Source organism: Asparagus officinalis, chromosome 3, assembly GCF_001876935.1.
Source record: "Asparagus officinalis chromosome 3, Aspof.V1, whole genome shotgun sequence".
Lineage (NCBI taxonomy): Eukaryota > Viridiplantae > Streptophyta > Magnoliopsida > Asparagales > Asparagaceae > Asparagus > Asparagus officinalis.
In genome coordinates, this window is record NC_033796.1 from 37,932,917 (window position 1) to 37,957,816 (window position 24,900).

The following is a 24,900-nucleotide window of genomic DNA, read 5'->3' on the forward strand; positions in this document are numbered from 1 at the left end:
TGCAACTGATAGCGGTCCCAAACTGATACAAATCAAACACCTCCATCTGAGGTGAACCAATGGCCGTATCCAAATCATGTTCACCAGCTACAACCGAATCCAAAACCAATCCATCATCTGCATCTGAAATCAAATGATCCCCAACCTGTGCCACCTCAGTTAGAATCCCAAATAACATAGTATGATCTGAAATATGTGTAATAAGTTCTACCCAACGTGAAGTAGCATCACCCTTCACCTGCTGCGATATCCAAATGACCTGATCAATACTCTCCACCTGCTGAGAGTCAAAAGTGACATTCCTGTTCAGAACAAAATCAGAAGCTCCCAAACGATAATCAAATGACAAACGCGTAATCGGATCAAATCTCACATCCTCGATGTGACCAAATACTGGGTAACCAAATATCCGACGTCAACCAAAATCCGAAGCAGCTTTACCAGATCCAATAACTCCTAATGCAGCAGTCGGCGATCTATGACTAAGATGATCCAAATATGTCGAAACTCCAGAACCAGAACCAATGCTCGACAACCAACGTCGATCCTCCTCCAGAAAGGAACGACCCATCGAAACTGTCATCTCATCTCGTCGTCCCAAAGTCTTCACATCAATGAAGTGTTTCAAGTTGTTATGAGCTCGACACAAACGCAAGAAAGGACTCCTACCAAAGCTAGAACAACGAGTTAACTTTCTGTCAATACACTTCTTCCAATTATTGTTGACTTCTAGGACTTTACACCAACGGGAACTGGTCGCGACCCAATAATATCTAGAACAATCACCAACTGCGAAAACTACAAAACGATTACTTCCTAATGATGTCTCCTTAGAAGGCTCCTAAATGCCTGACTGAACACCTCCTAAAAGACCCCTTACTCGATGGATAGAAGTGCCTAATTCCACCACAGTCTTGCTCATCCTAATGTGCTCAAAGGACTTCCATCTGCAGGTCAAAGTACTCATCAATAGTCTATGCACAGCATCACCAATCATATATCCCAGCACCAAACAATGCCACAGTCTAACCAAAGAAGTCGTCAGTGCTCTATCAATCACCGTGCTCCCAAGCAAATAGTATAAGTTATTCCTTCCGACGTCCTTCATCACAATCATAGACCCAAATATAACCTTCAAACGTGCATCCGTCAAGGTCATCCTATAGCCTGCTGCCTCCAAAGCTTCAAGTGAAATGATGTTCTTCTTCAACTGAGGAACGAACCTCACTCCAACCAACTCCCGAATCACTCCGTCACTCATCCTAATCCGAACGGTGTCAATACCACTAATAGTGCATTCATGATCATTACCCATGAGCACGAAATCCTCTCTTTCCAACTCCTGAAAGTTGGAGAAGTAATCCCTCCTAGAGTAAATGTAGTATGTAGCACCCGAGTCCAACATCCACTCTGTAGAGTAGGAAACACAAACTGACGACAGTGAAGATAATGAGTAGCCCGAAGAATCCGAATCTGAATCGTTACCACTAGCCTTGACAACATTCACCTCTGAAGTCTGAATAGTTTTCCCCTTATTCTTCCCGGCTTGATCATTCAACTTTGGGTATTCATCTTTCCAATGTCTATCTTCTTTACAAAAAGCACACTGATTTCTACGAATTTTAAGATGTGCCCCTCTAGACTGTGATCTTCTACCTTGGTTTGGATCCTTTGCTCTTGCAACCAATGCCCCCGCTATCGGCTTAATAAAAATCTCCTTGTCCGTATTCCTAAGTTGGTAATTCACTAATGCAGTGGTGACCTCACTATATGAAAGAGATATCTTCCCATTAATAAGAGTAAGGACAAACGTCTCATATTCCTAGTCGGGCAAGGAACTCAACAATAGCAACGTCTTGTCCTCATCTTCAACAATGATATCTACATTCGTCAAATCTGTAAGAAGCTTCGTGTAGTGGTTCATATGATCACTAATGGATGTCCCCTTCTTCAATTGAAACGTCGGCCATTAGTTTGGCTAAGGTCTCTTGTGTAACAAGTAAACTCTTCTACTCTAATATTGTTGGTTGAATTGGCTAGCCGTTTATAGCAGTAACAAGCTTGTGGCACTCTACCCTCAAACCGTGGATAATTATTCTTCTTATCTTTGCATTCGATAATCTAGAATCCGGATCTAGCTGCTAAACAAAGTGCTTTTACTTGTTTAAAGTATTGACTGATTGTTACATCTTTTTGTTGCAATATCATCAACTAATTCTTAAGGAGCTGGAGTCGAGTGTCGTTTTTCTTTGAGAAGAGTGTGGCGACTGTATCCCATGCCTCTTTTGGAGTTTTGACATCTCGCATATAGTCTACGAGATCATTTTCTACCGTCATCTTCAGCACATACATGGCTTTGCCAGCATTTATGTTCCATTATCTTAACACTTCACCTATTTCTTGAGGTACTGAGGATTCGGCACTATCGACGACTTCCAAGAGGTCCGTCCTTGCAAATAGGTCTCTCAACAACTGTAGTTGTTGCCATTGAGTTTCTTAAGTGTAGTGGGAATATTTGTCAAATCTGTCATCGTGACGTGGTACCGCTTTAGTATCTCCAAACAAGTCTGGGTCCCGACCAATCAACTTCACAGTCCTGGACTACGCATGAACTTTGGCCTTTACGAACATTAGTAGGATCGCCGTAGGAGAGAGCCAGTCCTTGACCGCTTTCTCTGATACTACTTGTTGATTTGGGAGAGTGACTTTGATACCAATTGTTGAGTTGAGAAGGGTGGTGGGCACTAAGAAATATCTTATTATTATTATTTCCTTAGTAGTACAATGCTCAATACTCTCTCGAATACAAATATTCCCTCTACTATAAACTACTATACTACAACACTCTTTTTTAGCACACTATTTATCCCTCTCTTATTTACTTCTCTTTATTTTGCTTGCTACTGGGATCCACAAGCTTCATCCCGCTTTGACTTTTATTTCACTTGGTTGGGATAATTCTTTCCCTTCACTGCCTTCCCCTTTTATAGAGGATTGATCATGGTAGGTGTATACTATTTAGAGTAGGTTTTTTTTTTAAATATTTACTTTGTAGCAAGGGTCAATTACTAATGGTATCTGTATTACTTTTTTCAGGATAAGCTTGCTATGAATATTACAACTGAACAAGGGAAGACACTTAAAGATGCCCAGGGTGATGTTTTTCGTGGTTTAGGTAAGTTTAGGACCAAATCTAAATTTTCATTAAAGTCTGTATGTGTTATTTCATAATGAATCAATATGTTAGGGATGATGCGTATTGCTGTTTATTTTATTTAGTACAACAAATAATTTAGATGGATGAGTAATTTGCACAATTGTTCTTTGTATGTTATTGTAGAGGTGGTGGAGCATGCTTGTGGGATGGCAACACTCCAGATGGGGGAATACGTGTCAAATGTTTCAAGTGGAATCGATACATATAGTATCAGGGAGCCTCTTGGTGTCTGTGCAGGGATATGTCCTTTCAATTTTCCTGCCATGATTCCCTTAATGGTATAACTCTATTGCTTTTTTTCAAATTTGTATGCATGTTTTGTGTTCGATTCTAATTGAAATTGCTTTATGCATATTGTTGGATTGGCTTCATGGGTTAACGATGTGTTGGTTGCTTTATGTTATAGTCAACTTTTAGTTTCACTTCTGAATACTGTAGTTAGAGCTACAAGCAATTTTTATGATCAGGCTTGATCTCCAAAATCCAAACTATAGTTGAGTCCTTGTGTTTAGTTTCTGGTAGAACTTTTCCCACAACTGCAACAACTTTGAGCGGGTTCACTTCTCTCAAGATGTGCTTGCAAACCTTGTAGTTTCCAGTTCTGTATTTTGAACATCTGCTTGGGGTTCAGTTGCAGGATGAGTTTCCAAATACAAGGAAACCAAGCTCTACAATTGGGTTTGACTCCGCATGCTACTTCAACTAAACCATATAAAGATTAATAATCAGTAGATATTTGTTCTAAGGTCTAGTTATCCTTATGCAGGTGTTCCCAATGGCTGTGACATGTGGTAACACTTTCATTTTAAAGCCCTCAGAGAAAGATCCAGGTACCAGCTCTTGCTTTTTCTGACTTTGTTTTTTTGTTCTCGTCTTCCCTTATCGTGTGATTTTAAGTGGTTCTAAATGTAACTGGTTGTTTCATTCTGGAGGATGGTTCATGCAGAATATTCCTTCATTCATTCTATATCTACGATAGCAAATAAACAGGACTGCATTACAAGATCTCCCAAGGTGGTTCAGAACCTATAACTTATGAATCTCATGAAATTGTGAGAATGCATAATGTTATATAGGCATAAAACTAAGCCCCATAATTTGTTCGATTAATATGTTTAAGATTCACCATTTTTTTTTACAATAGGATGCATACCAGCACAAATAAAAGAAAGGCCATGATTTGCATTCTACTAAATTTAATGATGATATATATGAGCTGAAGATGTGGTATACTTTATGACGTCCAACATCTCCTGGTAAATTCACTAATTCAATGTTTAAGAATAACTAACCTCAAAATTGCAAACAAATCGATCAGCTAACTGATATACAGTCCTATGCTGAAAAAGCAGTAAGAGAAAATGATTTTTTGAGGAAGTGAATGTTGTGCTCATCATGGATATATAGTGAAATACAATTATTGGGTAGCACTCACGTCCGACTACCAGTTTTGAAATTTTTAGAAGTAAATTATTTCAGCTCTGGAAACATAAAAAGGAAGAATTTATCTGAATGATCACTGTATTCTTTCAGGGGCTTCGATGATGCTTGCTGAACTCGCAATGGAGGCTGGTTTGCCTGATGGAGTCTTGAATATTGTCCATGGCACACATGTGAGCTTGATTTAGCCAATTACAATTTCACTTTGTCTATTGCATGTTCTATTCTGTTTATACTTTTATACAAAGCAAACCATGCACAACAGTCTAGGACACTGATGTCTTTGGTTTAGTTTGCCAATTGCAAAATAAATTTGAATCGATTGTTTATAAGAAGTATTTCCCAAATATCTAACTTTTTAAAATATTGAACAGGACACTGTTAACAATATATGTGATGACGAGGACATCAAGGCTATATCTTTCGTTGGTTCAAACCCAGTAAGTTGAACTTTTTCTTTTAGTAGGTGTTGGTGTTCACTCTAAATAGTACCCAGTGCTTGCATTACATTCAGTGTTATGTATGATTTTTCTTCACACGAAATAAATAATGTAGTTTTGATATAAGTTTAAGATAGTCATGCAGGTATAGTTGTCGCATAGTATTATTCATTTAATTAAAATTACCACAAGCATATTCTTAAAGTTTACATTGGTAATTCTCAAATCTTATGGAATATACTCTCTCTTTGTTCTAGGCTGGAATGCACATATATGCGAGGGCAACGGCTAAGGGGAAACGTGTTCAGGTCAGTGTGCTTTTTTTCTTGAATATTGGTGGATATATATATTTGTTGAAACATTATTATGTTTTGCTTTTCTCTGTGCGTTCTACTTTTGTCTGTATTGTACGTCATTTTTGTTTGCTTATTTTTTTACTCATTCCTTACACTTTAGATGCATTTTCTTGTCATCAGTCAAATATGGGTGCAAAAAACCATGCAGTCATCATGCCTGATGCAGGTGCCGAAGCTACTTTAAATGCTCTAGTTGCCGCTGGTTTCGGTGCTGCAGGACAAAGGTGTATGGCACTTAGCACAGCTGTTTTTGTTGGTGGCTCAAAACCTTGGTAAATCATTTGGTCATCCAATATGTCGAGGGTTACTTTCTGTCTAATGTGATTAAATAAGTCAATTGCTGTAATTCATTGTCTTAATTTGAGAAATAGCGGTGCTTGTTTTGCATTTCATAACTGATTTTAATGAGGCTTCTGAAAATGTCCGGTTTTTAGGGAGGAAGAATTAACTAAACGTGCCAGTGCCCTGAAAGTAAATGCTGGTGTTGAGCCTGGGACAGACCTTGGTCCAGTTATTAGCAAACAGGTGAAGCTGCAGAATACTAGTTTTTTGTTTCACTTCTCCTTATGCAATTCCTTACTAACGTATACTTCTGTAAACTTCTTTTGTCGCCTGCCCTGAATCAACAGGCAAAAGATCGCATTTGCAGTTTGATACAAAGTGGCATTGAAAGTGGTGCTAGGATTGTGCTTGATGGGAGAAACATTGTGGTAACCACATTTATCTCATTTTGTTCTTCAAAATCTTTCAGTATCAGCAACCAGTTTATTTCCATGTTTAATTTAAGCGAGACAGAGATAACATTGTACCCTGTGTTCCTAATGGACATTACAAATCCTATTAAAGTGTCATATGAGAGATTTTGGTAAACTGGACTGCCTGGGAAATTTGTATAGGATCATTGGACAATATATGTTACTTTGGTTGGAAGGAAGGTGGTGACTTAGCTCTGTTATTAGTATTACATATTGGGTTATTTCTGAAGGAAGTGAACTTATGCACTAGGAATGGCTTGGATAAAATAACAGAGTTTGTTTCTATATACATTTTTTTGTTTCTTCTAGTACATGAACAGAGATCAGACTTGCATGGGATGAATTTGACTATTAAGGTTGGAGAAAATATGAAATAGGGTTACTTGAGATAGAGATTTCTGTTGTGGCAATTGATTTTATTCAATTTGTATTGTGCTTTAGAGTTGTATGCAATTAGCTATGGCAGATCCATTATCTTTCCCCTTCTTATAGATTCTTACTCTAGGAGATTTTTCAAATTTCAAGTGCTGCTCTATTGCTGCTTGAGCTTAAACTCCATGCCTAATAATGTACCATCTTCCTATTAGCCAACAAGGCTTCTAGGATTTGTAACTAGTTCACGTGGATAGTTTCATTTTGCACTTTGTAATTGAATTTACATTTGTATGTCAATGCAGTAGTTCTTATCAACTCATGATAGTGATGGCTGTTGTCATGATGTTAATTGTGGTTATGAGCTTGAATGATTATTTACCATGACCTTTTTTAAATAAACTTATGAGTTTCCCAATTATGTCAAAATGTCTTTGCTAACTGATCACCTCGACGGATGATTAGGTTGAATACCTTTGAAGGTTTCCACATCAATTAGAATCATTTGAAATTGCCACGATTTTCTTTCAAAATTGGTAGAAAGTTCTAGCAATAACTTTTGAAGGAGGATCATGTTAGTTCCTCTAGAATATAAATTAAAATTTTGGAATCATACTAGTCGTAATAGAGCGAACTTTTACTCTGGTTGGCTGAAAATAGTATGTTTCTTTGCCAGGGGTGAATACTTGAATTCAACCATGTAACCTTCAAATATCATTTCTTCTCCTCCACAAAGGTTCTTCTAGGATTCAATACTTGAATTCAACCATGTAACCTTCAAATATCATTTCTTCTCCTCCACAAAGGTTCTTCTAGGATTCTAGAGAGGTTCTTCATGATTCCAATGAATAATATCATTTCTTCTCCTCCACAAAGGTTCTTCTAGGATTCTAGAGAGGTTCTTCATGATTCCAATGAATCCAGTTGTAGAAGATTTCATGGTTGGTGGAGAGTGTTAAACTAAAGGCATATAAAAAAATTGAGGGACTTTTTATGCAGAGTATTAAATTAAAGGCATATCCGATATTCCCAAGGTACCCTATGTGTATTGATATCTGCATGCTGATCCATATACTTGAAACTTGCTGTTTTGTGGTTCGTGTTGGTTCTTAGCGAAACAACTAGGTTGGATGTCTAACACCTGACTATCTGTGGTTGTTTGTTAATGGAAAAGATGAGCCAAACTAGATGTTATCAATTTGGGGTTTCATAATAGATCCTGTAATTGGAGGAGGAGCTGATGGTGGCGAGTGGGGAACAAGAAGGGTGAAAAACATTGTTCCCCAAACTTATATGAAGAGAGGCAAAAGTGAGTTACTTTCCTGTCATACTGTTGAAAGATATTAAATATTGCAGAAACTGACTATACATGCCGCTTGGATGTAGGAAACTACTATTATCAGTTCTTTCTATCCTTGAACATCGCTGCATGTTTCATGCTGCAAACTATGTGTAGGAAACTACTATTATCAGTTCTTTCTATCCTTGAACATCGCTGCATGTTTCATGCTGCAAACTATGTGGAATAGATGTTTTGAGGAAAGCTGACAAATCCTTGAACATCGCTGCATGTTTCATGCTGCAAACTATGTGGAATAGATGTTTTGAGGAAAGCTGACAAGGAGATAGCTTTGCTGTGGGCTTTTAGCTTGAGTAACAGCACTCCAGCCTCTTGTTTGTTGGTGTTATGATAAAACAATGTACTATTAAAAAAATGCAAGTTATTGGGCTCTTCCTTATGGATAACCTCTCTAATTTGGGCAACAACTTCAAGTTCAGAATCAAACTTTGTGTCAAAGCCACAAAATTGCAAATTGGATACTTCATTTGTAATTAGTTCTTGCTTAACTGCAACAAGAACGGAAGACACTGCTATCGGCTAAATGATATGAGAACTGAAACTTTGTTGTTCTCCTTTAGGTTCCCGGTTACAAGGATGGGAATTTTGTTGGCCCGACCATTTTATCTGATGTGACGAATGACATGGAGTGTTACAAGGTATATATATCTTTCAGATTCCTTTGACATTTTCGTTTTGTTTGAGAGTAGTGTAAATTATATCTGTTTTCCCGGGTTGAAATAAACCTCACTTGAGATAGTAGCAACTTAAGTAATCGCTACCAAAGCTGTGCTGAGTATGTTTCTATTTTTCAAAGATGTCTTCCTACAAACTTTTAGCATACTGATGGTAATTTTCAGTTTCAAACAGGAGGAAATTTTTGGTCCAGTTCTCCTCTGCATGCAGGTATGCCTATATTGCCTGTTGTGTTTCTTCCCTTCTGTTTGTCTTCTTTCTGACTGACAATGTATATCATCAGGCTGAAAGTCTAGAAGAGGCTATCCAGATTGTTAACAACAATAGGTACTTTTGCTTAGAAGAGGAACTTGGAATCTGGCTACAATTTATCTGAGCTCTAACATAAAAGTCACATGTTTTATTGCTATGTTAGGTATGGTAACGGAGCGTCTCTATTTACAACGTCAGGCATATCTGCCAGGAAATTCCAAACAGAGATAGAAGCTGGCCAGGTAAATCATTAAATTTGCAGGCAAATTTAGAAGTTACATGTTAGTCATAAGAGCTCTCTTGTGAGGGCAGTATCGGAAGAAATGACATATTAAGACTTTTTAGTATCCTCATTACATTAGTTGGAAACTAAAATGAAATGACAGAATGAATGAATGGATACTAATGTGTTTTAGTTTATTTAAATAAACTAATATTGTGTTTCTCACTAGGAGATTTTCCGCATGATTTAAATAAACTAATATTGTGTTCATTGCATACTTGTTTAGTTACCTATTTTGACCTGCGGGCTTGATATTTTTTTCAAGGTTGGGGTTAATGTGCCAATTCCAGTCCCATTGCCATTCTTCTCATTCACTGGATCGAAGGCATCTTTCGCTGGTGACCTCAACTTTTTCGGTAGGGTTTGTGTGCATTTCTTTTTGGACATGCTATATCTTTTTATTTATTACTTCAACGCAATCTTTGTGTTGGCAGGCAAAACTGGTGTACAGTTTTACACCCAGATCAAGACGGTGACACAACAATGGAAGGACTTACCAACTCAGGGTGTTTCCCTCGCAATGCCTACATCACAGAAGTCGTAGATGCCAAGAATTTGTTCACCAAATGTTCATGCATTTGTAGGATAATGACAATAATGACGTGGACATTATGGGTTGGTTTTTGTTGGATTTTTTAGTCAAAACTGCTTTCCAAAATAAATTTTCAAACTATATATATATTAACTACTAGTATTTTTTATAAATCCTTAGTAGCCTAGTGGAAAGTAAAAGTTTTGGTATTTCAAAAGGTGCTCTGTTCGAGACTTGCCAACGGCAAACTGAGAATTGTTTTGTTTTAATTTATCCCTCATAAGTTCTAGTGGGCCGAGGGTCGTGGGCTCGTGGACCGTGGACCAATGGGTCGGGGATCGGGGATCGGGGCTAATCGGGCTGAGGCGCTAAGTGACGTTTTGTAAGGCGTATTTTGCATTTTGCAAGAAGGTTAGGTGGCGCCACGTTGGCTGCTACTATAGCCGCCATGAAGGTTGCCTCGCAGGCTGCTTCGCAGCATACAAACGAGCTTCACATTCGCACGATGGTGTGACCCTAGCGTTCTCGAGATCAGAAGACGCTCCTTTATTTGACGAGGTTCATTAATTTGACGAGACTCGTTTGATTGACGAGGTTCGCCCATTCGACGAGGTTCGTCTGATTTGCGAGACTCATTTGATTGACCCGTTCGACAAGGTTCGCCCGTTCGATGAAGTTCGTCTGATTTGCGAGACTCGTTTGATTGACCCGCCCGACGAGGTTCGCTCATTAGACGAAGTTCGTTTTACTGACGAGGTTCGTCTGATTTGCGAAACTCGTTTGTTTGACGAGGTTCGCCCGATCGACGATGTTTGTCTGATTTGCTGTAAGGTGCAACGCGACCTTCGCGTTGAGGCGTTACTGCATGTAACAATTACAAAGTTTTACCACTTTTAAAGACATACATTTGTTCTAATTCGCCCGAAGACAGTTTACTCATGTCCGAACCCAAAGTGTAGAATAAAGTGTATAGGCACATGCTAATTAGAACATGTATGCTCATTAGTCTTCCAAAATGAAAGAATGTCGAATTGAGCACCGCGGTCAAGTTTTGGTTCATCCAAATAAAGTTCTAATTCGGATAATCAGAGTCAAGTTGGATAGCGTGAATCAACTAGCTGCCTGACCAACCTGAAACCAAAAGCCACTGATGTTCACCAACACCTTTTACACTTTGAAGTACATAATATTAAAGCTAACAATTAGCTAGTTAGTATTCATTACTTATTAGGAACAAGAACTAAAAGGGTAGATCACATAACATGTTCTATGTACTGTTCTCAGAAAATCAACATAAAAGAAACAATGCAGCAAGTGTTTAAGAAATTAAGCTAAACATAAGAAAACAACAACTATTGAGAACCAATGCACCAGCAAGACATATAAAAGATTAAGGATTCTAAGAAAGATTTAACTGATGAGCACGTTACAATGTGGAAATTGCAAGAAATTATACACATACAAGATGTAAATACATGCAAAAATAAAAAAAACTAAGAGACATACTAATTACTTGAGAAAGAAATTACCCTCAAGATATCAATGCAATCTTGATCAAATGTGTCATCATACACAGGAGAAGTTCCCTCCTCGCTTGATTTCTCCAAGTTTCTTCTTCTATCATCACCATTCACCCATATTGCTCGAGTACTCATTAAAGAGAGAGAAAAACTTGTCTTTCACATTCTTAAGCTCCGTAGAATTGTATCCATATAGCCCATAATAGCAAAACTCTACAAATTGCATTTTGTATCGGGGATCCAAGATGCAAGCAATAGCAAGTAGAACATTGTACTCACTCCAATAATTTTCAAATTTCTTGTACATTTTGGTTGCTATTAACTTAACATATTCATCATTATCTTTCATCCCACTCTTTAAAGTACGTTGCACAACAAATACTTGAAGAAAGTAGAGATTAGCCGTTGGCTAATTTGTACCAGAGAAAAGACAAGCGGCGTTATAGAAAGTGGCTAATAACCTCTTAACCTTCTCAGCCTTATCCCATTCTTCTTGAGATGGACAAAGTCTTGAGTAGTTTGAATCACTCGATTGCATGTGTATAAATGCACGACTATAGTATAAAACACTCTCAAGCATTAGAAAAATAGCATTCCATCTTGTTGGAACATCTTGCCTTAAACTATTCTTCACTTCCAAAGATTCATGAGTAGGGGTGGAAATGAACCAAATAATTAACAAATAGTTTGATAATTGTTCGAGTAACTATTCGGTCATATTCGATTCGGTAGTTCCTTTACCACTAAACAAATATTTTTTAGTATTCGAGTTTACTAACGAATAGAATTTAACTAGATGTACATTCGATTTGTTTGTCTATCAAATATTCATTTAAAATTTGATCACTTATTATTTGTATTATTGCACATATGATGTCATATTTTTAACCTATTTACCATTTATACTTAAGTTTTATGTACTGATTTTAAGACTTAAATAATCTTAAATCTATTTTCTAATGACAATTTTGATATAAATATACATACATTATATATTATAAAGGAATAATTTTTATTTATGAATTTAAATTCTTTAGTGGAATAAATAAACTTTGATATTCGAACAGTATTCGTGAATATTCATGAATATTTATCAAATACCAAGTATTCGAGTTCGAAAAACTCCATATATGAATATTAGAGTCCACATTCGAATTCGATAATTTTAAACAAATACAAATACGAACACCTTAGTATTTGATTCGATTCGATCATTTACCAACCCTGTTCATGAGAGACACATTCCCAAAATTTTTGTTTTCTAATTTGAGAGTCTTTTATACACTTCACGCTTTCTCAAATTTTATCAATACAACCATGGACTTCTTTTAAACCATCTTGGACAATCAAGTTGAGGATATGAGTACAACATCTAATATGAAAAAATTCTCCCTTCCCAAGAAGTGCTTCTTTCAAATTAACTTATTTTTTTAATAAATCAACAAAAACATCATTTGCGGAGGCATTATCAAGAGTAAAAGAAAACCACTTCTTTTCAATTTTCTAATCAACTAACAACTTATTGATCTTCTCACAAATGATAATACCAGAATGAGGAGGTGGCATATAAGAAAAGTTAAGAAACCGATTTTATAATTTCCACTCGTGATCAATGTAGTTTGCCGTGAGACAAATATATCCGTCGGTGGCTATTGATGTCCACAAATTGGAAGTCAAGTTAATTCTACCCGGAATCGATTCAAAAGCTTCTTTTAGCCTATTTTTCTCTCTTCCATAGATTTTAAGAACATTGGCTTTAACCGTATTTCTTGATATGTGTTTTAGATCCTCACAAAGATATGAGAAGATTGCTCGAATACCTTCATACTCAACAAATTGAAATGGCAAATCGCGCATAATGATGACCGAGACTAAGAACTCCCTAAACTTATCCGGGTCAAAATTAAATTTTGAAAAATTCATTATAGAATCTTTTGAAAAAGGATAGAGGTAAGAAAAAGAGAAAGTCAATTGAAAACTTACAGCAAAGTTCACGCTCTCATCGCCGCTGGTCATCGCTCGCCTCTCGTCGCCACTCTCGAACGCTCGTCACCTTTCTCCAATCGCCGCCGTTCGCCGCTCGGCGCTTGCCGCTTGAGCTTCGTGATGGGAAATCTAGGGCTTCTCGATCTTCTTCTTTTTCTCTACAGCGCGTTTACGAGAGACGAAGGGTTGCTGGTTCACTTAGTTATTCGGGTTGGTGTTTGTGTTATACGGGTAAGTCAGATCAACCCGAATTGACCTATTTAATAAATGAGTAAATTTGGGTTGACCCGTTTATGACCCGACCAATGTAATTCAACTCATACCCATTACAAACGGGTCGGGTCGGGTCGGGTTGATGGATCCGGTCATAAATTACCACCCCTACATGCTATATAGAGTGTATAGCTGCATACCTTAGGGTGTATAGTTACTTACCCTATACACTTTGTATGTAGCTATACCCTTTGCATTCCATACTTAGTGTCTAACGATAGAAAAAGGTTGTAACTAATGTGTTAATTCTAGTCCCATTGCCATTCTTCTCGTTCATTGGCTCAAAAGCATTTTTCACCAGCGATCTCAACTTTGACGGTGAGGGTTGATTTGCATTTTCTTTTCAGAAAATGTCGTTATATCTATTATGTTATATCTATTACTTAATATAATCTTTGCATTGGCAGCCAAAAGCCGTGTACAGCTTTACACTCAGATCAAGACGGTAACACAACAATGGGAAGATTTATCAAGTCTCAGGGTGTTTCCCAAGCAATGCGCGCATCACGGAAAAGCATAGACACCAAGAATTTGTTCACCAAATGGTTCGGTCAAAATCGCAACCTCCTGTTTCTGGACCAGGCCTCAATCGCATAACTTTGTACCAAATGTAGCCAAAACTCCACGGAGTTGGTCATCGATCTTATGCTAGTTTCGCACGTGTATAACAAATAGCTACGAGCGCGTTAATCAATTAACATGGTAGAACTTAGCATAAAAATGACGAGACTATTTAAGCGTTAAAAATGTTATAAGCGGACCTTAAGTGTTCTTTTTTCTTTTTTCTGTGTAAGTTAGGTCCTCAAGTGTTCCGGATTCGGAACCTCTCCGCTATTTAAAAAGTAGTGGAGAGACGACTGCATAATCACAACTATTGATTATCTAATTGGTGGTTGTGATTTTTTCTTTTAGTGCAAATTAGGAATGAGTGCAATACACGGGGGTATGGTAAGTGTTAGATTTAGATTGTATCATAATCGCCTATTAAGTAATCAACGATTGGGATTAAAAGTAAATTGTCTCTCCACTACTTTTTTGTAGTGAAGAGAATCCAAATTCCAAGTGTTCCATAGCTACACACTGTTGTTTTTGTTCCCATTTCTTTTTAGCTACAATGGATATAAGAACGAGAAGTACATGCGTGATGCGTCCATAAAGTGTTCTTTTGTTAAAAACTGTTTTGGAGACGGGTGGTTTAATCTGAACAATAGTTTAGTATTTCTTTCTCCCTGAATTACAAATAGACTCCTTGCGTATTAATTCATTTTTGTGAATAGACTCTCGAGTGAATTTCTTTTTCGACATTTTTGGAGATGGGTAGACCTTCTATGGTTTTATTAGATCCTCAATTGCTAATTTTTTATTTTTTAAAAGAGCTGGAAAAAATTTACTAGCGGCTATATATACACCATGGAGGATCTAGTCTCAATCGGGTGACGTGCAATTAGCCTAATAATTTATTGCAACCCGTAAATAGCAAGCCCGTTCCTGTTCTGCTGTTCACTCTTATTACGGATGGCCCCGGGCCGGCCCTCGAGCGAGCTGAAGCTTGACCCCAAACTTGTCCCAAAGAAAACCAACCCGAACCCTAAAATAACGATTCAAGACGCGCCAAGATAACAAGCAGAGATGATGTTGCTGCCTCCTCCTCCTCCTCCTCCTCCTGCTCGTCTCTTCGTCCGCTGCCCGTCGGCAGAACGGGACGAGGCGATGCGGAAGTTCTGCGCTCTCATCCGCGGAGAAGAGGGGAGAAGATAACGAGCACGTCGAACCCATTCGTGAAGCACTGCGTCAAGCTCCGCCAGAGCTCCTCCTACCGCCGCTCGAATGGATGCGCTCTCGTCGTCGGCCTCACCCCGATCATGTGAACTCCTCGACCCCTCCCCTTTTAATGAATTTTCTGAATCATTTCATGCTCCAAAACGAGAACTGCATACCCCAAACCCCTAGATCTGTTCCTTACTTCCCCCCCTAAAGCTCAAATTTTGGTAAGGGATATTGCTTCTCATTCACTTTTCTATGTTGATGACACTCTTGAACAAAATTGGTGTAAACCCTTTTTTTTTTTCACTTTGGGGGTGCCACATTGTCAGAATGGAACTTCAGGGTATCAGGGCGCACGTAATCCTATAGAAAATTAAGATTGCAAGTTTCTTGTTAGAGCGCGAGGAGAATGGGATGTGTTTGTAAGCACCTTTAGGCTCTAAATGAAATGTTCTTCTTAGTGTTATATCTACCAATTCAAGCTTTCCAACTGTTTATCTTTGGGTAAGGTTTGTAGAATACTAGGTTCAGAATCAAACATCTATAACCTTTTCTCATTTCTTTTATATGTTTGTGCGCATGTGTGTTGCAATAATCCATTATGAACTACCTGATAAAAGTCAACTCAAAACTCCAGGAAAGTCACGTGTGGACAGGGGCGGGTCCAGAAAATTTTCCTTGCGGGGTGCACAATAAGTATTTACTTATTTAGAAATAAAATAAAATATTATAGAAACAATAGTACCTAGTGGAAATGTTCTCGGTAATGGAAACGCTTTTATTAGTTTCATTGCATCATATTTTGCCTATGATGAGATAGAAAAACAAATATGAGTATTCTTACTAATAGGTTTACTGCCACTAATGTAATCAAAAGATGTATGCTTGCTAGTAAAAATTCTCCACTAAATCCAATATTGTGATTAGATTCAAAAATAATTTATAGAAGTTTGTTTGCAAAATACATATATGTATATATCAAAAGACATAGAAAGCGTTTAGATAGTTACATTTACAAAAAAAAAAGATATTTCATACTTTTACAATTGCTCTCGATGATTTTTCATATTTTGACACTGATGCATGATTTTTTTAGTGGCAATGCTATCAAACACATCTTTTTCTATGTATGTAACGAAACAATCATTCCATTCATCTTCCATTTTATTACGCAAATGATTCTTAACATACTTCATTACAGAAAAAGCTCGCTCTACAGTTGCGGTCGCAACTGGTAAGATCAAAGCCAACTTCACGAGCAAATACACCAAAGAATATGCAATATTTTTTTCGTCTCAACCAACTTTTTGGAAAGATCACCGATCCCTTTTAGCTTTGAAAATTGACCATCTAAACTTACATCAATGATGTAATTCTCAAGTTGATATTCAAGAGCCATGAGATCTATTGGATGAAACTCTGATGGATAAAACTGAGCTAAGCGAATCAATTTTTCGCTTATCAAAAGAAAATGAATCCATTGGATTCAAGCAGGCAATACAAATATGCAACTCGGTGTTAGCTTATGTAAAGCGGTTGTTGAGCTCTTGGAGTTGGTTGTCAATCACTTAATAGAAAATTTCAGCACAAAACTAGTATAAATTTGTCACTTTATCAACATTACACCTTGGCTGTCCGTAAATCACAAACACATTATTCATGTTTGGAATATGAATATCATATTTTTCACTAAATGATGAAACTTCACTGAGCAAAGATTCCCACTCATCATCTCTCATCATTTGTAGCAATTGCTTGGCTACTTTAACTAAAACCATGGCATCGTTGATATTGATCTTTCCGTTGCAGGGCTTGAGATAATTCTTGTGTAACTCCTAATATCTTTTTCATGAAATGCATGTGAAGTACATACTCAAAAGATTGTATGAAGTATAACAAGACACTTGCTTGGCCTTTTTGCTCCGAGTTTGTGCCATCTTTGACAATGGCATCAAGCACCTTAATAATAGATGAGAACATAAGAATCAAATTGGCCAACATCCCATAGTGAGAACCCCAACGAATATCTCTAGCTCGATGAAGAGATGTTTCTTGATTTAAACCTCTTCCACTTGAAAGTTCACAATTTTCTAAACCTTCGATGATCTTGCTTACTTGTTTTGCTCAAAGAATATCCTGATGTTTGCATCTAGGTAGCTTGGACACTTCGTTTTGGTGCAATGTCCATGTCCGACACGTGTCTAACACCGATTCTCCGCGGACACTATGGACACTTGTGGTTCAAAGAAAAACACGATTTCCCCACTACTTATACTCTAAAATAGTTTTTCTGGTAATATCTGGTTCAAAACCAATTGTTTTTTAACTCGAAAACTGAAACCCATTACTTAAATATTTGAAAAACATCCATCGTACTATCTCATGCAGTCAAAACTAAATTTTTTGTTGTTAAATCTTATTCTTGGTTTGATTTAACTTGATTTTTAATTGTTATAGATAATAGAAAGAAACATACAAATGTTATTGGTATTTTCATTCAATATTTGATCATGTGTGTATTATATACCTTGTTCGCGTATCCTACATTTTACAAATTTGTTGTGTTCCATGTCTGTATCTGTGTCCATGTCCGGGCTACCTAGGTTTGCATGAACCTCCAACCACATTCGCCATGTTGTTAAGCATCGTCAAAAGTAGAGCAATTTTGGTTTGTTGCTTTGCAACACTGCCAACACCCACAAGAGCTAGTTGAAGTTGGTGTGCGAAACAATGGATATAGAAAGCACACTCATTTTCGTTCATGATTAATGTTTTGAGGCTGTTAAATTCTCCTTGCATGTTACTAGCGCCATCATAACCTTGTCCGTGATCTATTGATAAACTTAGTCCATGTTTAGAAAATAAAGACTTAATTGTCTCCTTGAGGGCTACGGTGGTCGTGGAGGAAACATAAATAAGCGCAAGAAAGCGTTCAATGACATGTCCTTTCTTATCCACATAACAGAAAACAACAGCCATTTCAAACTAGAGGAAAGGAAGAAAAGAGTACTAGACCTTGTTAAAAAGGAGAAAGAGTTTGAAGTCTGTAGAGATATCATTTTCTGTGATGAACTTGATGTTAGTTAGCGGTTTCTTTTTAAAGATAAGATTGAAAAGGTGTCGATATAGGAAATTATGAATCACGATGAGGGATTCAATGAAGAGGAAGTTGAAGCATATTTTTTTTTAATTATTTTTGCGAACTTATGAATGCATCGGGAAGTACAATTTTGCTTTTACCTCCTGAATTGTCTCCAAAGTGGGCTATAGTTACTTACATCTTTCTCAGGGACGTAGTCTGATATTAATGTCTGTAAAGATACTGATATAATGAGGGCATCCTTCGGCTTGCACAAAGTCTAATCTTAAAAGTCACAACACCACAGAACTAAAGAATCTACGATGGATAAGTCTACGATCTTAAGATGTGTATATCATATTAAAAACATTTATCAAAAGTTATTGCTAATTCTTTGTGTCGTCACGGTTTATGGATAATGGATTTAATCATAGCCTATTGTTTATTGTAAAAGTTGTATTCCTTGCAATACTCGTAATCTAATATTTGATTTGAAAGTAGAAACTTTTTAGTTTCAGGAAGATCCGAATGATAAACTGCCTATGATATCAAACTTGCAAATTTCTGATGTAATTTGCTATATGATGTCCATATTTGTGAAATTATTTATACCTTACATAGAGAATATGCCATCATATTTGTCTTAACTGAAGATCGATGTGAACCGCATGTACACATGCAGAGAGATTTGCAGGTTTCAAGGGTCACATAATGATGAAACTCCTATACTGGATTGTTTGTTTTTGGTAGATGGTGGAGTGAGTCCCGAAGGACTGGATGACTCTTATGCTTCCGTTGTGCATGTCAGCCCCAGTGTAATGAAGAAGCTTTCTGGTATGCAATCAATCGACTCCATTGAAGGAGTAGCACTTATGAGAATCCCTGGGAGTTTCTATGACATGGATGTGAATCAAGAGGAAGACATTCATTGGAATTCTGTCCCTTCTCCTCACCGAATATTAGTTCTCGATGGCATTCAGGTATGACATTTTTTATTCCTACTGGCAATCCAAGAAGGTAAGCTGCAATCTTTGAACATATCCTTGCATTTGCAAAAGAAACGTGCTTTTCTTTGGTGATAAACACTTCTACTAGAGTTCATTCTACATACAAAGCAAAACCGCTAGTTATATATGTAAGATGATCACTAGGTTGTCCTTTAGTTCAAGTGGAATTCTCCAGGCTTCATATGTATTAACACCATCTTTTCGTGCTAGTGGACATCTTCTGAAGTGGGGCTTTACTGGTATCGAGTCAAATGAAAACTTGTGCCTTTGTTGTTAGGCTTCTACTACAACATCAATTACTAGCATTTCATATTGCTTGCTTGTCGGAGATGCATGGAGGCTTTCTAAAGTTTCACATGGAAAGAAACAATCTCATTGACTATGAAAGTTAACTAACTATTGCATAGCTTCTTGCACTAGTCTATACTCACTTTTCATGGGAAGGGTGTTGCCAATGTCATCTGAGTCAACAATTTTTCCTCTTAACATTCTGTAAGTCGCAGGCTTTCAGCTCCTGAACCTGAATGCACTTTTTGATGCATTGCTTCATGTAGAAATCTACATAGAGTCGTCTTACAAAGTCCCAAAGTGTATTGCTCACCAGAAATACGTAAAAACTGGATTTGTTGAAGACCATCTGCCATTGGCCTCTTTTGAAAGGTTCTTAGAATTCTTCCCAATAAATTGTATTGCTTCAATCCGGTGACTTTTGTGGTCTAACCAAAATTTCCATATGCCTTTAGGAGCTAAATAGGTTTTCAATATACCAGCATTTCCTTTTGACTTCACTGCCACATGCAGTGTACTTTCTGCCAGTGAATGAACAAAGCAGCTATGTCTCATAACTGAGACAGCCGTTTCCTCCACACTGCATTCAACACCTGGAGCTTCTGTTTATTTCTATACTTGTGTAATGCGTTATATATCTAGGATAAAGACTAATGTGGACATGAAAGCAATAACATTTTTGATTGTCAACCATTAAAAAAAAATTCTGCGGAAGCAGATGCACATCATATGGTCTTGTTTAGATGAGTGTTGATGTAGTGACCATATTTGCTTCTCAATCAAATTGTGAACTTTTATTCTTTGTCGTATTCGTTATTCATATGCTGTAAATTACTCATGCCATTTACTTTCTTCTTTTTTGTCCCATTCTTGTTGGTCCCTTGTTTTCCTAACATTAGTTGGCTGTTTATACTCACCAAGTTCTGTTCTTTCCTACCTTTAATCTGATTATCATGTTACTATGGTCTTTATTATGGTTGTTATGTGTTTATTTTGCTGTAAATAAATGTCGGATGGCAGTGAAGATAGCTCTGCTCTGAATCATGTTCTTTACTTCTTTTAATTCTAAACAAGTCACATAAATGTGTAGTAAATAATGGTTCTTTCAATTTCCAAGGATGAGCGAAAATACTGAGCTTGAATTTTCCTCGCCTTAGTGAAGCTAATATAGCATTCCATACCCCACTAACTCCACTTAGTTGTTTGTTGGTTTTCTTCTAGTGCTACGAAAAGCCCTGTTATATTAACAGAACCTTGTTTATGAAATGATTGGGCGACTTAGTTTTGTTATTTTAATCCAAAACTAAGTTTAAAAAATTTGAACTTTTGCAGCTCCCTGTGTGGAAGCACACCAAACTTCTCTTAAAGCACCATCATGCTAATTATGGATTTCTTAACAAATGAAATGAATATGCAGTTAATAAGAAGTAAAACCCATTGCTGAGTTGTACTTGGGCTGTAGTTAATTGCTGATTTTTTCTGTTACGGAGAGGATGCATATTTGGCTCTTTTCAATATAAGATGTCACTATTCTTAATGGTTGTTCTTTTATTCAAAATTTAAGATGACCACTAGTTGATGAACTCATCAAATAACTGAAAGAACATTTGTAAGAGCAGTTATTTCATTAAGGAGAAAGCAGTCAGTTTCTGGTTAGTTCTTTTAGCTTTAAGGGGATCAATACTTTTGCATTGTTTTGTGAAGAACATCTACTAGTCTTTATCAACGGCGACTCAGTTCGGTGGAGTCCCTGGGGACTATACCAAACTTCCAGCTTAAGGCCTATTTTAGTCACCCTATATGGGATTCTTAAACTTATATGAGATAATGGGATGCTTATACTTTTGCCTCAAAAGGTCCATATTTTGGTCATCTGATGTGTTCTTTTCATTGAATTTTATTGCAGGACCCAGGTAATCTTGGCACACTTTTGAGGTCAGCTGTGGCTTTCAATTGGGTAAGAAATTTTTTTTTGATACTTTATACTTATCATTGCCTTGTTCTGGTACATTTTCTCATTTTGTATCAATTCCCATATGCTTGCAAAAATCAAGTGAGACAAGTACTAGCCAGAGCAGCTTTCTGCTGTGCTACCGGATTAAGTAGCTCTATTCAAGCTAAAATAAGTTAGAAATTGATTAACCGGTTTTTTTCTCAATGTGCAAACTCCAGCTTACTTCAAAATAAAGGGAGACTTAATAATATGACAACATGATGTAAATCATGGGCTTTACTAGATGTTGTATGGTGTACTAATTGAAATCATCGATCATTTCAGTTCAGATCACTTAAGATTGTTGGAATATTTTAATTAGCCATACATCTTAAATAGTCTTGGCAGAGACGAGCATCTGCACACTATACATTGGTGTCAAGGTGTCAAACTCAGTATTGCAAAAAGCCAAAAAAAATACCAATAGCCATCCTGCCTTACAGATGTTATGGAAATATCAATATCCATATGTATATAATGACTCTTTCACTCGTCAATTTGGTTCATATGTTAATAAAATAAACTTCTGAGTATAATCTAGATTTCATGCATTGCCTAAAGGGGGAAAAAATCTAATGTTACTATGAAATGGTGATATTGTCATAATTTTATGAGTTGGACTGTCATAGCAGTCCACGAAATATCCAAGTTTGAGTGTCCTAGCTCAAAAAGCAAATCGAAGTATTCAGCGAGTTAACACTGCTTTGCACTGCAGGATGGAGTTTTCCTACTTTCTGGCTGCTGTGATCCTTTCAATGAGAAAGCCCTACGAGCAGCTAGAGGAGCATCCTTTCAGCTCCCTCTTGTGTCAGGCAATTGGTCTCATCTCAATTCCTTGAGGTCTAAATTTCATATGAAGATGTTGGCAGCTCATCCAGGAAACTGTGGTGAAGTACAATCTAAGGGACCTTCCGCCCTATCTCGACAATTTGTAGATTCATTTTCAGATTTGCCTCTGTGTTTGGTATTGGGCAGCGAGGGGAGTGGTCTTTCTATGCAAACGATGCAATCATGTGAGCTTGTAAGCATTCCAATGGGAGGTATGTTTGAATCCCTTAATGTTTCAGTTGCAGGCGGGATTTTCTTGTATATGCTACAATCTCAGGGAATGTAGATGAATACCAAGTTTCCATATAATTAATTTTTATATCATCTTCATTGATTATACTGTGATTGCATCATATTTTTTACCAATCATTTAAAAGATAAAGCAATCATCGGATTCTTGCTCTTGAGAAAAAGAAAAGTTCACGGGTATTCTGATCATGACGTTAGAACACCTTGTAAACATGACACTCCTGACTTTCAGCTAAAAGTTTATGGCTCTAATTCCACAATTGTTTTGTATTTACAGTTTAATTTTCTGGAGAATATTAAATGTAGTTGGGAAACAGCTTGCATGTTTTGGAGGGGAAATTACTTCATCTAGAGCAGAAAGTTTACATGAATATGTTGATGTAAATAGTGAGATAATGGTGATTCAAATATCACAAAAATTACAATAATGTAGTCATACACAATATCATTATTATTTGTTTATTTAACTAGGCCTTAGTTTCTTATCTAATAAAACAATGATCATAACATTGGTATTGGTTATCCGCAGTTAGTTATGCATATGGTCTCCACCTATAATTTATTTCGTATGTTATTAATAGTTTCTCCTTTAATGTATTGATACTTTTATACAATAAAAACTCATTTAAATATGTTGTATTCAAGCCCATTTACATGAAAAAGTTGAATTTGAAGTTACCATGATAATTAAAAACGAAACATCCATTATCAGTAATTTCCACGGGTTAGGTATGTATTGTTTTAATGCTCTCATCATCTAGATGGATATTTAACTAACCCTAGTGGTTTCTCAGTTGAAGGTAATTCACACAGATGGGAGATGAGAAACTGAGAAACCACTACTGTTAGTTAAATCTCCCATTTGTGTGAATCATATAGCAGAATTGGTATGACTCATCAGCACATGGGGGGAGAAAAGGAGAGAAACTCTATGAGATCCACCACTTCAGGCTGTGAATTAAAGAGTACCAACCCATTTCTTTTAATTTTTTTTTAATATTATTACTGAAGGGGAAGCTAAACTGTGAGGGAAAAGGCTTTCTCCTCACGCCATGCTCTTATGCAAGTGGCATCTCCAATTTTCTCTATTGAGAACCTTATATCTCACATCTTCAATTTAGTTATTCCTAATATTATGTTATTATTGACATGTTGCCCCCTCAGACAGATTAAAATGCATCTTTCATATCCAAACTTGCATATCATTATTGCTGATATCAGTAGTTAGAGAAGTGGGGGATCCACATTCTCTTGTAACAAGATGTCGTGCCCTTTTCTTATGGAATGGCTTTCTAATGTTGAAGTTAGTGGACAACATTGCACATGGAGTAATCAATGAATTGTGGGGTTTCAGTTCATGGTCATGTAGAAACCTCTCATACACAATCTTTTCCTATGTATTATGTCAACCATTTGAAAATAACTAATATAAATCATGTCAACCTCTTTTCATAACGGGTGACACAGACCCTAATCAGTTGAATAGTGTAAATGGCTCAGCATAAAATTTATAGAAGTGCATATCAAATCTTTAATTGGATGCTTTACGTAAGCTATAGTGAACTATTCTTAATTGGCCAGATGACCAATGGTCTACAAGTCACTAACTATCACAAGAATAACTTGATTGCTGCAAATATTTCTTCTTGCCACTTTCTTTTGACTTTGTTAAAAGCAAGTAAAAGCTTTTGGAGTTCATTTTTGCTATATGAGGACATAAAGATGTTCAAGCTTGATGCGGATCATTTACCTAAAAGTTTGTCTTAGTTTCTTTATGATTGCTTATACAGTATTGGTTTCAATTGCTATTTGGGCTAGTGGTGGTTACTATGAACACCTCGAATATCAGTTTTATCCTGCCAGTTTAAGAATTGAAGCTGCGTATAAAACTTACGGGATTAAATATGTAGTAAGCACATGTTTGGATGAAAGAATATTATCATAAAGTCAGCTGCTAATCTAAATTAATATGTGCTCTTGTGTACTTCTTGATTGCCGACCTCACATGAATGGAGCTCTTTGAGTGCTTACTGATATGATATCGTTAAAAACTAATGCAACCTCAAACAGAAACACTTTTCTGCCTTCTGCAGCTAGTTAGAGGCAAAAACTGACTTTACTATTTAATAATACACAAGCCAAGTAGTGACTGCATATTATTATTAAGTAGGGATGTTTCTAGAGACTTCATTTAGTTTACTCTCTTTTATCTTTTTTTTCCTTTTAACTAA

General features: G+C 36.8%; 2 protein-coding genes across 4 annotated transcripts in view; both read left to right on the forward strand.

Annotated features, from left to right (window-relative positions):
• Nucleotides 1-9,823, forward strand: part of LOC109833833 (methylmalonate-semialdehyde dehydrogenase [acylating], mitochondrial-like) — a 17,003-nt gene extending 7,180 nt beyond the window's left edge. The window contains exons 4-18 of one of the 2 annotated variants that reach the window (XM_020401658.1): nucleotides 3,097-3,175; nucleotides 3,341-3,495; nucleotides 3,984-4,047; nucleotides 4,751-4,830; nucleotides 5,032-5,097; nucleotides 5,355-5,405; nucleotides 5,574-5,725; nucleotides 5,888-5,978; nucleotides 6,083-6,163; nucleotides 8,501-8,578; nucleotides 8,790-8,825; nucleotides 8,899-8,942; nucleotides 9,031-9,109; nucleotides 9,416-9,506; nucleotides 9,585-9,823. In XM_020401658.1, the coding sequence (XP_020257247.1) occupies nucleotides 3,097-3,175; nucleotides 3,341-3,495; nucleotides 3,984-4,047; nucleotides 4,751-4,830; nucleotides 5,032-5,097; nucleotides 5,355-5,405; nucleotides 5,574-5,725; nucleotides 5,888-5,978; nucleotides 6,083-6,163; nucleotides 8,501-8,578; nucleotides 8,790-8,825; nucleotides 8,899-8,942; nucleotides 9,031-9,109; nucleotides 9,416-9,506; nucleotides 9,585-9,694 (1,257 nt within the window). In that variant the 3' untranslated portion in view covers nucleotides 9,695-9,823. Of the gene's footprint in view, nucleotides 1-3,096; nucleotides 3,176-3,340; nucleotides 3,496-3,983; nucleotides 4,048-4,750; nucleotides 4,831-5,031; nucleotides 5,098-5,354; nucleotides 5,406-5,573; nucleotides 5,726-5,887; nucleotides 5,979-6,082; nucleotides 6,164-8,500; nucleotides 8,579-8,779; nucleotides 8,826-8,898; nucleotides 8,943-9,030; nucleotides 9,110-9,415; nucleotides 9,507-9,584 lie in introns of those variants that run through there. The other variant, XM_020401659.1, reaches the window with a different exon arrangement.
• Nucleotides 15,168-24,900, forward strand: part of LOC109833834 (uncharacterized tRNA/rRNA methyltransferase slr1673) — a 10,903-nt gene continuing 1,170 nt past the window's right edge. Inside the window, exons 1-4 of one of the 2 annotated variants that reach the window (XM_020401660.1) lie at nucleotides 15,168-15,325; nucleotides 19,055-19,284; nucleotides 21,506-21,556; nucleotides 22,308-22,632. In XM_020401660.1, the coding sequence (XP_020257249.1) occupies nucleotides 15,289-15,325; nucleotides 19,055-19,284; nucleotides 21,506-21,556; nucleotides 22,308-22,632 (643 nt within the window). In that variant the 5' untranslated portion in view covers nucleotides 15,168-15,288. Of the gene's footprint in view, nucleotides 15,326-19,054; nucleotides 19,285-21,505; nucleotides 21,557-22,307; nucleotides 22,751-24,900 lie in introns of those variants that run through there. The other variant, XM_020401662.1, reaches the window with a different exon arrangement.